Source organism: Perissodus microlepis, chromosome 20 (genome assembly GCF_051167445.1).
Source record: "Perissodus microlepis isolate ML-2025 ecotype Zambia chromosome 20, ASM5116744v1, whole genome shotgun sequence".
NCBI lineage: Eukaryota > Metazoa > Chordata > Actinopteri > Cichliformes > Cichlidae > Perissodus > Perissodus microlepis.
Genome location: NC_140480.1, coordinates 18,789,629 through 18,805,305, shown reverse-complemented (window position 1 = coordinate 18,805,305; position 15,677 = coordinate 18,789,629). Strand labels below are relative to the sequence as shown.

At 40.2% G+C, this 15,677-nt stretch overlaps 1 protein-coding gene across 1 annotated transcript in view; it reads left to right on the top strand.

The window, feature by feature from the left end:
* Nucleotides 1-11,439, top strand: part of arhgef10lb (Rho guanine nucleotide exchange factor (GEF) 10-like b) — a 29,996-nt gene extending 18,557 nt beyond the window's left edge. The window contains exons 13-22 of the mRNA XM_084916357.1: nucleotides 1,978-2,105; nucleotides 2,217-2,317; nucleotides 3,011-3,132; nucleotides 4,459-4,545; nucleotides 4,874-5,097; nucleotides 5,778-5,935; nucleotides 6,072-6,214; nucleotides 7,275-7,446; nucleotides 8,299-8,415; nucleotides 9,133-11,439. Of these exons, the coding sequence (XP_084772483.1) occupies nucleotides 1,978-2,105; nucleotides 2,217-2,317; nucleotides 3,011-3,132; nucleotides 4,459-4,545; nucleotides 4,874-5,097; nucleotides 5,778-5,935; nucleotides 6,072-6,214; nucleotides 7,275-7,446; nucleotides 8,299-8,415; nucleotides 9,133-9,719 (1,839 nt within the window). The 3' untranslated portion in view covers nucleotides 9,720-11,439. The remainder of the gene's footprint in view (nucleotides 1-1,977; nucleotides 2,106-2,216; nucleotides 2,318-3,010; nucleotides 3,133-4,458; nucleotides 4,546-4,873; nucleotides 5,098-5,777; nucleotides 5,936-6,071; nucleotides 6,215-7,274; nucleotides 7,447-8,298; nucleotides 8,416-9,132) is intronic.
* The last annotated feature ends 4,238 nt before the right edge of the window (nucleotides 11,440-15,677 follow it).

Genomic DNA, 15,677 nt, shown 5'->3' with positions numbered 1-15,677 from the left:
CGTATTGTCAGGTCAAAATGAAGCTCTACACTCAAAATCATTCACTCTTGCTGAAAAACCAAACTTTGCCCACAGATATCACACACAAGACCTCAAAAACACACACACGACAACATAGTTGTACACACTGGTGCAATAAATGTAAAACAATATTCCCAAAACTAGCAAGTTATGTTGCTTTTGGTTCTTACCCTCAAAAACCTTTTCACATGATGAACACAAAAGACGCAACCAATGTATATACAGTGGCACATTTTTATTTATGTACCATGTACCAACACACCCCCAAAATATTATTCTACCTCAGCATCCTGTCTGTGTTCTGGGTCAGGCCAGAGAATCTCATCCATATCACAGGCTATATTGGCCCTAGCCAGGCACCCGGGGTAAAATCCTCTTGCATGCCTGATCTACTTGCATGCATGTATCTACTCATATGTCTGGCAGGCATCTTCCACGGCTTGGAAGAGGTGCACACGGGCATACGGTTCTCTGTCGTACACTTTCCACCACCATGCCGAAAATAACTCCTCAGGTTTAGAAAGGGAGAGTATGCAGGCAGAAAGATGTTAGAAAACCTTGGGTTATTGGTAAACCAGTCTCGAACCAGAGCAGCGCGCTGACAACAAGAACATAGTGAGGCTGCTCTGGCTGCTGGTTCCCCTCAGTCCCACTGGAACATATGCCGTCTCAGACCACCAAGAAAAGCAAGGAGAAGCATAGTGTTATAGTAGGGTGACCAACCGTCCTCTTTTTTTGCACTTGACTTGTAAAAGCCTATGTGATATTTTTTATTTCACCATTCATTAACCGCACAGAGAAGGCATCATTTAAATATGTTAACGTTTTCTTTAAGCAACCAGAATACAGTTTTTCTGAATTGCTAAAACACATTTCCTAAAATCTCATCTCTTTGTCTCAAAACACTAAACACAAACTGTAAAATTCAAGCTACACACACAAAACCTTTGACTTGTCTTGCAAAACCAAACATTTGACCCCAAACTATTTTAACTTTTCTCAAAATCAAGAACTACTGTCAAAAACCACACAAAACCAGCCAATGTGCAAACACAACTTAGCAACGATTACACACTACAGAAATAAATACAAAACACTGTGAGAAAGCAGGAAAATAATGTGTATTTATTCATTCATTTATACTTGTACTCACATTTTAACAAAAAAAAAAAAAAAAAAAAAAAAAAGAGAACTGCAATAAAAAAGTTACATATACATAAAAAAAATTATATATTTTTACAGCATATTCAGATAATTTAATCTGCTTGAAGTAGATTTTCCTGTGTTTAAGAATTTCGGTCATATACTTTCCATCTCCATGCTGAGAAAAACTCCTTGACAGGGTTCAAAAGGGAGAGTATGGTGGAAGAAACACATTGATAAAATGCTGCTCATTGTGAAACCAGTTGCATATTTTTGGACCTTGGTGAAAGCTCACATTGTCCCAAATGATATGGGATGCTCTGCCTGCTCGCGATCTCTCTGCTCAAGCAAAGCATCCTGTAGACCATCCAGGAATGTTGCTAGAAGTTCGGTGTTGTATGGCCCAACAGTAACATGACAGTGGAGAACTCCATAGCTGCTGATGGCAGCACAGTTACATTTCCACCACGCTGGCCAGGCAGTTCAATAATGGCACGTTGACCTATGACATTGCGACCTTTTCTTTTCCTTTTTGCACTTATATAACTCTTCCCAGTTCGGTACACTCTTCCTCCCCTCTAGTCTCTGATCTTACTATAAAAAGGGAAAAACCTCGTTAGATAAATTATCTCCACCCGTCTCTCCAACCTCCCTGGGACCGACCCTTGAGTTCACTGCAGCACCTGCAGTTGAGCCAGTGACCACACCTCTGCCGTATTTGTTTATTAATAAAAAAAACAAACAAAACACAACCCCACCCCAAACAAGTGAGGTCCATCCTTTATTTCCCCTTTTTTTAAATCTCCCTGCCAGAATCTGAATACCACAGTGTCTCAGGACTGGTGTCTGGCTCTACAGAGGCTCATCCATCTAAAGGAGGAGGAGATCCAGAACGCCAACAAGTGTCGCCTACGCCTATCTGTTCCAGGCAAACCTGACAAGTAAGTGTCAAGAGGTCCATATCCAAAGCAGACTTAGAGAAGGGGCAGTGAGGTTTTACCAGGCAGAGGTGTGTGAAAGTGTTTGAATATCATGTCTTCTATGCCTGACAGGTCTGGTCGTCCAGTGAGCATCATGGTGGTCTTCAACACTCCCAACCCCTTCAGTAAGATCTCCTGGGTGAACCGTCTTCACCTTGCCAAGATAGCCCAGAGTAAGTTTAATTCTGTATGTGGAGTGTGGAAATGGACTGCTGCGTGCATAGCATTTTGATACTCTGAGCACTCAATTTATGCTTCACCTAAAAACTACCAACCAGTTAGCAGTGCTGATAAATGCTGTAAAACAATAAAAGCCAATTTTAGGTTAAATTGAAATTTGCAGCCTATTCATGCTGAGACATGAGTTTGACATTAATTCACCAATAAATCATCAAATTAATTTTACATTTAATTTTAATCATAAGTTGTATTTGTCTTCAACTTTAAAGTTACTACATACATGCAACCGTGGTTCAGGGGGTTGGGAAGCTCATCTTGTAACCATAAGGTTGCCAATTCGATCCCCAGCTTTGTCTGTCTCAGTCGTTGTGTCCTTGGGCAAGACACTTCACCTACCACCTACTGGTGTTGGCCAGAGGGGCTGATGGCGCGATATGGCAGCCTCACTTCTGTCAGTCTGCCCCAGGGCAGCTGTGGCTACAACTGTAGCTTGCCTCCACCAGTGTGCGAATGTGAGAGTGAATGAATAGTGGAATTGTAAAGTGCTTTGAGGATCTATGAGCGCTATATAAATGCAATTCATTATTATTATTATTATACAGCAAAGTCTGCATTTTGACAGTTTAAGAAAGTTGTTAGTTTTTGTCTTTAATGTTTGTGTGTGCGCGTGTCTGTTGTTTGGGCAGGAAAGGAAAACACGTCAGGTTGGGAATGTGCTGAAGAAGATGGGAAGACGAAAGCTCTGTTAAGCTGCCCACTGCTTACCTGTAAACTTTCGGTTTTCTCCTCCAGAACACACACTCTGAAGGTGAGAGGAGAGCTGTTGCTGATGACAAATACAGTTGTCCAAAAATGTTTCACTTAGAGTCGGTGTTTGATTAGTCTTTAATTAAATGAAAGAACTTTGTGGTGACTCAATCTCAGCTGGACTATCCTGACCTCCTGCTCTCAGCTTCACCAGCTCTTCCCCTGCGTTGCTGCATGTCCACACATTCCTCATAGCCTGAACAGTTTCCTCCCATGTAGTATTTTCACTGGCCTTCTTACAAGTGGGTAACCGCAATCCAAAAGACACATAGCAACAAACTACTCATCAATGGTTTGTTGCTATGTGTGGACCAGGGCCGTGCAGAGATGTTTGAAGGGGTGGGTGCTCAAAGTTAAAAAGGGGCACATAGAACCAGGCTGAATAAAAACAACACATTCATCAAGAATCTAATGTGGAAGCGCATCATACAATATCACTGTCATCAGGTGGGGACAATGCAAAGCAAACATAGCCTATGTTTTACCTGATAGGTGCAATGTTGCTGTTGAGGGGGTTGCTGCTGCTCCTGCTGCTGATAGTGCTGGAGGGCAGGGCTGTGTTGATCTGAGACTGTAGACATTAAAGAGTCCATAGGAGAGACTGTAGCTGATTAAACAAGTGTTATGAGATAATAAAATGCATAGACTGGTGACAGCACTTGTAACCGTAAGGCAACAGATTAAAAAAACTGTGGGAAATAAACCAGGCTCTGCCTACGACTCTGTCAAGATAAGGCTGTGTGCAGGCAGGATAGGAGAAATGATGGACTCAAAACAAACAATTATTACTAAATGAGAAAAACAGGAAACTGGCTAAACTGGGAGACATAAACTAAACTGGCAGCCAGATGGATGGACCACACAGCATGGGATGATGAAGATCACAACACAGACAAAGGAAAACACAGGACTTAAATACACAGAGGGCGCAATCAGGGAATGGGAAACAGGAGAGAAACACAACTGGGACAAATCAGGGCTAACGAGACAAAGGAAGCAAAACTAGACACATTAACATAAGACATGGACCTTCAAAGTAAAACAGGAAACACAGACTGAACTTACAGACACAGACTCACAAGCAGACACTTCAACAGAGGGCGCAGAGATGTGAGACGAGGGCAGACACAGACACCGACTGGACACAGAACAGAGGGAGTATGGAATTAAACTTAGGAACTACAAAATCACACACCAAGAAGAACTGGGGAAAAGAGAAATGCCTTTGAATATTTTTTTATCTGTTCTGTTTCATTAATTAATTATTTGTTTAGAGATGATTTATAACGTCATTAATGTTTCAAACATGTCTGCTATGTTTGGCCAGCTGGAGGCAGCTCTTCACAGCCCATCTCAGTCCAGACTGCTTGGTTTCTGCACTGCCAGCACATCCTTGCCACAGGGTTACCTTTGGGTGAGTTCAAGCTTCCACTGTTCAGAAAACATCTTTTTATTCAGTATTCACCTGCTCCTATGTGGATCTGTATGTTTGAATGCATTATTCAGTGCGGTTTCTGTTTTATGTCTGTATAACCACCACAGTGTTAGCTCTGCTGCTGGGTTAAGCTTGTCCCCCTGCTGTAAGAACTTATGTATAAAACCTTGGCTGTTCAAATCTGTGCTTTTGAGACACACTGTTATTGGTACATTACGGATCCATGGCATAATTGCTTTGACTGTTGTTGTTGTTGGTTTTTTTTTTGTGATAAGCAAAGCTACTTTTCTCCTGTCATGGTCTCCAGGTTGCTGGTGGAGGTGGCAACTCCAACCATGGGCAAGTAGAGATTTTCTCTCTGAACCGAGCCAGTGCCCGCTTGGTCAAAACCCTCCCACTGAGAGCCCCAGTCCTTTGCCTGGAGTATGTGAAGGAGCCGTGCCCCAGTACAGTGCCCCAGGAGGGGACTGAGAAAGCCCTAAGGGCAGCCAAGACAGGAAACATAATCTGTGTTGGCCTGCAGGACGGCAGGTCAGTCTTTCCCAACACAGCACATTATTTAGTTTTATAGCTGTCGGAACATTAAGTATTGTTTGGACCACAGTTTTGTTATATTTGACTAACGATTGTAACTTTAGGTAAAAAAAAGAAGACAATTCCTCAAAATATTGAACCATTTTTTTTTAATATCATCAATTTTCTTTCTCTTTTGTCACTGAAGAACTGCTGCTAAAAACAGCTATTTTTGTTGCTGACATATGTTTTTGTGGGAGTTTACAGTTGCTCATTCATGCCGAGGTTTGCACCAGGCAGTTTTTAACGCTGATTATGCCATTATTATTTTTTTCCCCAGAAAAAGGATGCCTAAACCCATTTTGTGATTTTATGTTGCTATAAACTGAGAGAATGTGGTACTCTGCTGTTATTTGATTTGGATTGCACAAAAAAGGCTTAAGAAAACAAGTTGATTGCAAAATACATTATTCTTAAAATAAAATTAAAAAAAAAAAAATCAAAGACAACCTTAAAACTTACATGAAAAGCATGAAATCAGGTAATGACATTCAATTTTCTTATGTATCTCTTTGAGCAGATTGTACTATGAGATTTTGAAAGACTAATGTAGAGCTATGTTATTTTGTTACAGCAGCAACAGCAACAATCTGGCCCCATGTGTAATATGTGACTTTTCTGTCTGCTTGTCTTTCCAGTATCCATGTTCAGAGCAGTGTGGACACAGCTGTTCAGTGCCTGCTGACCTTGGTAAACCCTGACAACTGTCCAGTGCTCTGCCTCAAACATTCACTGTCGTTCCTGTTTGCTGGACTGGCTAATGGCAAAGTAGCTATATACCACAGAAAAACTGGAGGTGAGCTGTCACAGATACCACTCGCACATGATGCGAGTTTGTATGTCAGACTAATGAGGTCATGCACTAGCGTAGTAGGAGCTAAATCACAGAGCTCAAATTAGGTGCTAAACCACCAACTAATTCTTCCTGTCAGAGCGACTGTGGGATGTGGATTCATGCAAGCTAGTGTCTCTTGGCTCCAAGCCGGTCTACTGTCTGCTGACACTTGAAGACACTGTGTGGGCCAGCTGTGAAAACCAAGTCACTGTCATACAAGGAGACAGCCTCTGCATGCAGGTATATTGACTGTTCAGTATGCACACTGAGAACATTTTAAGTGGGCCTTTAACACTTTCCATTGTGCTCTGCAATGGATGTGTATACTGTTACAGTGGTGGATCCATGTCAAAATGACCCAATAATGAGGCTGGCATTTTTACAAGTGATTCCTGTGAACCAACAGCTCGAGCTTCAGAGTCCTCTAACTATTGCATTTCAGACATTTTTTATACTCTTGGATGTATAATCCACCACAAATGCAAAACTAAATTATCAGACTAGCTCAACAGTCCCACCTGCCTGCTGTTCAAAGCTGCTTTTTAAGGCAAATAAGACAAAAAGGCTTGTTTCAGAGAGACAGTGAACTGACAGGCTATGTCAAGGCCCAATGTAAGCTCAATAAGGATTACCAATTCTACAAGAGAAGAATAAAACTGTAAGTGTTAAATGTGTTTGATGGGTCAGCATCAACAGTAAACCACATTTAGGAAAATACTGCCTGGATTGGATTCCAACTCTGATTCCCAAAAAGCTGTGATACTCTGTGAAATGTATATAAAACAGAATGAAATGATTTGTTCTCATAATGAATTGAAATGCAGTTTAAATGCTTCATTTTTTTCCCAAAAAATTAAAAGAGCTCGAGTTTACAATACTCACATCCATGTGTATTATTTGATTCTGTCGCCTGCTAAAACCCTTTTAAATTAAAAAAAACATTTGCACTTTGGGGCGAAGTTTCTTGTGTGATTAAATGCAATTAATCGTGATTAATTAATTACAAAGCCTCTAATTAATTAGATTAATTTTTTAATCGAGTCCCATATGTATTCTCAGCATACACATTTACCCGAATACTACAGATGACTACAGATGACAGTCACAACTAGGCAAGAGCTTTATTTACTGAACAACCAGCAGATTATTGTTTACATGAATTAAAATATTCTTCAGAACATTCATGTACCATGTTTTCCTAAAAAAAATATTTCCCACAAAATGAGTCATATGACACATTTTGTGGAACCAACTGACATATTTTTTTTTCACAGATTAACCCTTTCTCTCTGTGCTTCAGAGCTTCGAAGCCCACTCAGATCCAGACTTCAGTGTTAGCCATATGGTCCATTCAGGTGGAGGTGTTTGGATGGCCTTCACCAAAGGATCCTCCATTCATCTGTTCCACACAGAGACCTTGCAACAACTGCAGGAAGTCAACATCTCCACCCGTACCAACTCTCTGTCACCAGGCAAGGCCAAAAAAGATACTGTCACCGAGACAGACGGGCATACCAAGAATACAGCGTAGCTGCTTTTAGACCTGTGTTTAGCATTTCTAGAATATTGTTGTCACTTCCCGAATGTTCAGATGTCATGTTGAATGGGTCTCCTTTCTGTCCCTTGCACCAACCTTAATACCTTTGGGGACAGAGCCTTCAGTGTGGCAGCCCCCACCCTCTGGAACTCTCTCCCATATGAGACTCACGATGGCCCGACACTGGAGTCCTTCAGGAAACTTCTCAAAACTCGCCTCTTCAACAAATCCCACAACCCGTAGCTATTTTAAGCTCTAGTTACTGTTGTGTAAAGCAAAGTTGGGTTTCTTGAAAGACACTATACAAATCTAAGTTATTATTATTATTGAACCCAACTGCATGGCAGGGCAACCTTGTTCCTTCAGGGAACAGAAGTTAGCAGAAGTTGTTATTAAATGATGCATTTCTGTTCTATACAACTTGCTCCCATTCTTAAGAACAATATGTAATGCTGTCTATCTAACATTCAGATATTCAGTTACATAGTGTCATCACAGGTTATCTGCCTTAAAGGCATGAATAGAGATGTCTTCAGCCAAGACACACAGGGGTGTGATATCCCATACTACAATATGTTTACAGTTTACTGGAAACTTTCCCTTCCTGTTCACTTTTTCCTTAAGATCTCCACGCTGTAAATTGAACTGAGCTGCTCAGTGACAGAGCTCAGCCCGAGTTCAAATTTTGGCAGACTACACACACACACAGTGTTGTCAGGGCTGGGCAGGAATAAAATATGTACAGTTAGACTATGACCAATGTAATGGTTAAATGTTTGTTTTCCAGGTCACGTTTGTGTATCCAGCTTACTGATCTCTCAGGGTATGTTGTGGGTGGGGACTAGCCAGGGTGTCATCATCACTTTCTCTGTACCGACTCTTGAGGGTATCCCGAAGATCACAGGTCAGAACATGCATCAGCGCTCCTGCTCTCTGATGTTTTTGTGACTGAAGTTGAATGTACACACAGCATGTGCTCATTACTGGTTGAACATCGCAAGATCTCTTGTGATATACAATATATCCATATAGCATGATGGCCTGATGATGCACACGTACTCATGAAGGCTCTGGCACTCACCAAAACAAAATTAACTCAATAAACTGGAAACTGAACCATGAAAGCAACAAAGAAACAGGAGATATGCTCTATTTAACAAAAAATAACATTAATTCCCTCAAAAGAAGTGTAGCCATTATTTTTTTATATATATAAAATCTATGAAAAAACGACTATTTCAATTCTATTTGCTTCCTAATTTATACTATTTGTTCCCCTATTAATTTACTTTATTATTTAGTTTTCTATTTCAGTTTATTGATGTGCGATATATATCAAATAGTCCTGTGCATATGCTTTGGAAACACTACCTCTGTGGGTCTCAGTGCAAGTTTTTAAAAACTTCTTCCCCTTTTAACTCAAACTCCACTAAAACTGTGGTCCTGAAATGTTGATGATTCTCTGCAGGGTTGCATTTAAAAACACTCTATTTAGTATTGTATACTTAATGTTTGTTCAGTTTTAGGTTTTTTTAGTCTTTTGGAACACATTTACTTCTTTTATGTGTTACTCTGGTAAAATTAGACAAAGTGAACAGATGTACAACTTTTATATCCTCAGGTAAAGCGATGACATCTCTGAATGCTCACTGCGGTGCTGTAGATTTCCTGGTGTCAGCCTGCAGCACCCTGGCCTCTGATTTGCTTCGACGGGATTCCATCTTCAACATTAGCAAAGAGAGTGCTAATGGAGAGGGAGGAGGAGGTGGAGGTAATGTTGAAGGAGAAAGAGGAGAGCAGAAGCTGGAAAATAGCCACCATAGGGAGAACTTAGAAACTTCTCCATGGAAGCAGGACAAACCTAAGCATCTCCTATTGCAGTACCACCTCCATTCCACCTCCCAGCTTCCTGGGAAGCTGCTGACAGCTCAGCCAGAACAAGCGAACCAAAGGGCGTCCCCAGATCTCCAGATGGAGGACGGCTCCATCTATGAAGTAAATGAGGACCCCGATGTTTGGTTGAGAGGGCGGCCACTGGAGTTGGGGAAGGAGGGAGAGGCCAAACGTAACAAAGTCACTTCAACAGCCATCTTCTCTGGTGGAAGAGGATACCGCAGGATAGGACTGTCAGCATCAGAAGAAACCTGCTCAGACTCCAGTGAAAACACACTGCTCGTGTGGCAGCTCCCTCTCACGCTTAGCCAATGACAGCTTTCTTTGTCCTCAGTTACTCTAGTTCTAGTCACATGTGATTACTCTTAGACCAGGCACGTTTAAACATTTAAGGTTGATTCTAAAGTCAAGGACATATCACCTTTGACATTTGACAGTTAAAATAAAAGTAACATTACTTAAGCCTACAGATGACGACCGTCATCACAGTGGATACTAGGTGACAGCTTTATTTACTACAGTGAGCAGTAGTAATGTTGCATATCACAAAGATAGCAGCACCTGGCATCAGTAGAGAGGAAGAACTCCATATTTACAGGAAGCAATGCCCCAAAGAACCTGGCTTATATAGTATACTAATTTTAAAATCAGCCATGTTTTTCAAATGAAGCTGTACAATGTGATACTTGGTGGAACATTTCTGTATGGAAACAGGTTGTATGTGTATGTCAGATGAGTGTCAAGCCTCAGTGTCTGCATTTGGACCTTAAACGTTTTGATTTGGACACAAATCTCAGTGTTAGGCTAAACAAAATAGTGGCATATTATGAAAAGAACTTAATGAAAACCTAAATCTTTATATAATAAAGGAAAAAAAATGTAAGAAAATTGCATCACAATGAAAGTTTCAATGGTGTTTGGGTGTGTGTGTGTGTGAGAGAGAGAGCGCGTGTGTGCAGCTACACCATAAATACAATAGAATAGAATAGAATAGAATTCAACTTTATTGTCATTGCACATGCACAGGTACAGGGCAACGAAATGCAGTTTGCATCCATCCAGAAGTGCTTTAGTGATATAGATATATTACAATATATATTAGCAATAATATAGATATGTAAGTATATTACAGAAATGGGTCTATTATGGTATGTTATAATGTACACGGTATGAAGTATGTTGTGAATATTCTATAACTATAGGTATGTACAGGCTGTAGTGAGTACAAGCTATGTACAGGCTATGAACAGGATATAAATATGAAAAACTATACAGAATATGAAATAAATAACTTTACAGAAATACAACATAAATACACAGACCCAGACAGTTAATGGAGTCAAGTGATGTCTTTACTGTGAGCTGTTAAGATTCACTGCTGGAAAGTTCCACCTCCTAATACTCCTATTACCACTAGGATGACGACTTCCTACATCTGCCACAGCTGTTCCTTCAGTCTCGTCACTTCTCAGATATCTAATGCTCCATCTGTCTGATGTTACTGTCAGCTGGCATAGCCACGTCTTTCACAGCTGTGGTCTTCTGCTCCTTGTCAACTATATCTGTTTGGTTGGCCAGAGGCTGCTTTTCTATCCGGAACTTGAAAGTCCCACAGGACCTTAATCCACTGTTGTTTCAACCACCTTTAGACGCAATGGGAATTTGGTGATGTCTAATCCATATGCAGCAAAGATGTTCTACAAGAGTCAGAGGCTTTCATGTAGTGAATCCAGGTGGTGCTGAGTTTGGTCTGCCTGTTCCTCGAACCTTCATGAACTGCTCAACCAGGAGCTGGTGCTTTGTAAACTGTTATTTCTAATGTCCTTCTGTGCTGTGCTCAATGGTTGACTCACGTGTCTACTTGTAACTTAGCTTGGTTGCTGTGATGCGTTATTTATGGTCGTGCAGAGAGACCGCATCATCTGTCCAGGGATTGTGTGTCTGCTTGCACTGAACTCTGTTGTCAGCCAGCTGCAAAGAAGAACAAAGTTGGAACATACAAAGAGTTGAAGTAAAACCAGGTGTTAAAAACAATATCTGTGCTTTACATGCTGTATTTTTTGAGCTCCCATCCCCAGGGAACTCACTATTACTCACTGCTCTATTCCAGCCCACTTGGACAGTGCGTCTTGTGCGATTGAAAATCCCTTTCCTCTCCCGGTCTGTACGTGCACACATTTGCGGGACTATAAATCCAACTTTAGTGGAGCTTCCATGTTGTGGGGATATTTCATGAATGTGGATTTTCTGCCCTGTATTGGCAAGTCCAAACAAGTACCTGCTGTAGCCCACTTATTTATGCTACCAGGCCTTCAATTAGCTTCTTCAGCCAAATGATGAGTAGATCTATGTTCACATCTGCAAGCATCTCCTCTGATTGGACTTTGCCAGTTAGCTGGAGGAGTTGTACCCTTGGTTGTGTGGATGCTGTGACAAAGTGGGTGAGAACACCATTTGTCCAGAGTTGAAGTTTGCTATTCTTAGTTAACATTTGTGTTTTGATTTAGCCATACCTTATTTTAATTCTGTAGTTTGCAAACATTTACTATCCCGGGTTTGTTTATGTTTTGTACTTTTACAGATTATATAATATAGCATCTTGGCTTAAATCAACATTGACAAGTTTGTTAAGTTAACATTTTATTTAATTCAACTGTTAATTTGTCTAGTTTACTTGGTTTGAACTCACCTGACTTACCTGTGTTCCAGGAGCAAAAGGAGGAAGTGATGCCTCACTTCCTGTGTTTATAGCTTCCTGTTTAGTTTGGATGTCACAGGAAGGGACCAGGTGCAGAGGGGGGAGAATTGGTGTAATTGAATAAAGACAATTTTAGGATTGTGTTTGTTAGAGAGATATGTAATGATGTAACATGTATTGACTACACCTTAGAGTGTTTTATTGCTAATAAAGAGTAGCATCATAAGTTTATTAGAATGGTAATGTTTATCTTACCTATTGAATGGAATAGTCCAGAGGAGGATATCGTTTGGAGTATTTAAGCAGAAGAACTCAGATGTTCAAGGGGAGAGGGCCAGGTCAGTAGTGATGGGCAGATGAAGCTTCATGAAGCACTGAAGCTTTTCATCCAATTGGTTCACCACAAGCTTCATTTGCTCTAGTAGGAAATCTACTGGACGTAAAAACATTAGTTGGCATGAATTTGAAGAGTGTGGCCTTTTGCACACAGCCTGTAAATGTCAACAACAAAAGGACTGTGTAAAACATGTATATTGTAGTGATGGCAGTATACTGTGTATATTTATATTGGCAGTATGGAAAATCATTTACTGTGAGGTGAGGTGTGGTTGGGGTATGGACAGTGGTTGTGCTTTTGTAACGTTGAGGTATGGACAGCTACACACTGAGGCTTTAGTCCTGCCTGTTCACATTTTATTCTGTAAAAACTAAATTTTCACTGCTTTTATGACCTTTTTAGTGGGGAGAACATAGCTAGGATTTAATGATTTAACAAATCTTTTAAATCCTTTGTCCTCCACAATGCTAAATGGCTGGGAGTCCTCAATCACCATGCTAACCAGGTCTTCATCTATTTGAGATTGTTCTCCTGAGGAAAGACAATAAAAACAAAGCACAAATATAAATATCACACACGTAACTTATTACAGTTGTATAATATTGTTATATCATTTAGTAACATTACTGCATGCTATATTATCATTGCATTTTATGGCTCACCTGGTCTTGCTCCACAATCGGTGTTCCCCTTATTCTCATGCAAAGCTCTGTAGTGCCTAAGCATGGATGAGGTGTTGTTGTTATATCCCAGCTCCCTGGCACATAGCAAACACTTCACCATGTACAAAAGTAAAGACAGCTTAACATAAATTGTATTGCACCATCAGTATTATGAAAATACATCTTCTGTAGAAATTTACATACCTTGTTGGGAGGAATAAGATCAAAATGTTCCCACACAGGGGAGGACATCCTCCTCTTCTTAGCTGGCTCCATTCTCTCCTGACTTTCTCTCCTCACTCTCATAAACTTCCAAACTGTCTCCAAACTCTCACTAACCGCAACTCTCCATCAAACACCCACATTTTGAATGAAGTCTGAGGAGTTTGTGATTATCGTTTCACAACCAGAGTTGGTTGCTTTAACAGATTATCACAGACGGGTATATGTCAAAGTTAATTTAGGAAGCTGTTTTTAAACTACTTAAAGTATTTTACTGGCAGAAAATACTCACATCTGTTGTCCTTTGGGCTCAAAAATGACCCCGTCTGGTTTGAATATTTATAAAGCAATAAGTATAAAATATCATTCATCTCTGTGTTTCAAGGTTTTATTCAACTTTATTCCAACTCATTACCTGACAGTTTTCTATATTTTGGCATGGTAGGAACACCAGGGCATGGGTCTGAGTGAAGGCAAACTTTCACGAGGACAAAGCCGTGTCCATATTTCACACAAGTGCAGGAGGAAGCTCAGGTTTATTCCTCTGTACTGGTCCCATCATGGACAGCTTTCTTTTCTGCAGTTGCAGGCCAAGGGTCATATACAGTAAACAAGTTGTTACTGGTGATTGTTTTCTTTTGGAAACCTTCTGCAATGTTAGGGACAACTCGCGTGTCCTGACTGCAGGCCAGATGGTTTGCCATCATACACTAGCATGTTCCATGTACAGCTGGACCTGGCATCACATACTGCCCATGTTTTTATCTCAAAGTTCCCCGGTTTACTTGGGATGTTGTGTTGGAATGGACAGAGTCCTCTCCAAGTGCAAAGTCCTCCAGTGCAATGGAGGCTTGTGAGCTACTTTCTGTGTATGTATTATTGTAGGGTCTACCTTGCAATATGAAGCACCGTGATGCGACTGTTGTTGTCATTTGGCGCTGTATAAATACAATTGAATTGGATGTAGAGCACCTGCCTCCTCATTGTGCTGCCTGTTGTTGTTGTTGTGGTTATGACCTTTGCTTGACCCCACACATCAGTGATCCAAGATCAAAGATGTTTGAAAGCAGTATGGTGTGAAAATATGTCCCTTTGCAACACTTTGGGGACATTTTTGTCCCCGAGGACAACAGGTGTTATAAAATCCAATAAAAACCCCATAAATAAATCAAATTACTTAAAACTTCTTCCAATCATGCATAGCATAGTACTGAATAACTTCTGTTATTTTCAGACCATTTGATGAAAATAAACACATTTTTGATAGAAAAAAGATCTCTTTAGTAGACAAAAATGTCCCAAGGACAACACAAGGGTTAACAGTGACTGAAGCTGGTGAAGCTAAGCGACCGGCAGCTTTTCTTCAGGTGATTTCCACATATATATATATTGTGGATAAATCACTGGTCTTAGTTCAGCTACGAACTGTGCTTTGTGTGGCAACACAGCTAACGTTAGCAAGTAAACAAGTTTTAGTCATTGTAACAGATGTGTTTCATCTTGCTAACCACATCAACCAACATTATTATTGTAGGGTCTACCTTACAATATAAAGCGCCTTGAGGTGACTGTTGTTGTCATTTAGCGCTAGATAAATAAAATTGAATTCAAATGAACTGAATGTGATGTAAAAACAGAGTTTTTAAAAATTGTTAATAGCTCATTTAATACATTACCAAGGAAAGCTGATGATGATGGAGATGGGACGGCAACTCTCCCAAAGATATCTGGCTTTAAAAATTAACAAAACAGGCATAACAGAAAAACTTTACACAGTTGCCATTGTTTTTGTTCACCCAATCTAGGATGAAAACATTGCTGTTAACTTTATGAGACATTAAACTGCATAATTTTCAATGAATACCTGGAAAAACTGGGATGTTCTGAAATGTTTGACCGGTAGTGGATGATAATCAGAGAAATTTCAGTAATATATAATGCTAAAACACAGAAAATGCTTTCTACATTTTATACATCCCAGAGCCAGAGTAGCTCTCTCTCCCCTAGCATCCTTGTATGATACTAAACCTTTAGGCTGTTGGAACAGTCAACCATAAACTATTTTTAGTAGCCAACCACACACATTCTGCATAAATCACACGTAGTATTAATATACTGCTTGTATATTTTTTGCCCCGCCAAAAACCCTCCATGAGAAATAATATAAAATATATACATGTTTTAATGTTTTAATTGGCATCACATGAAACACATGAAAGCTTAATTACATGGGATTTTTTTTAGCACATTTTTGTGCTTTTTCACATAAACCTATCCAGAGAAAAAAAAACAAAAAACAAATGCTGGATTGTGATAAGCAGCATACATTAAGCCACAGCAGAGAGAGAGCTTGT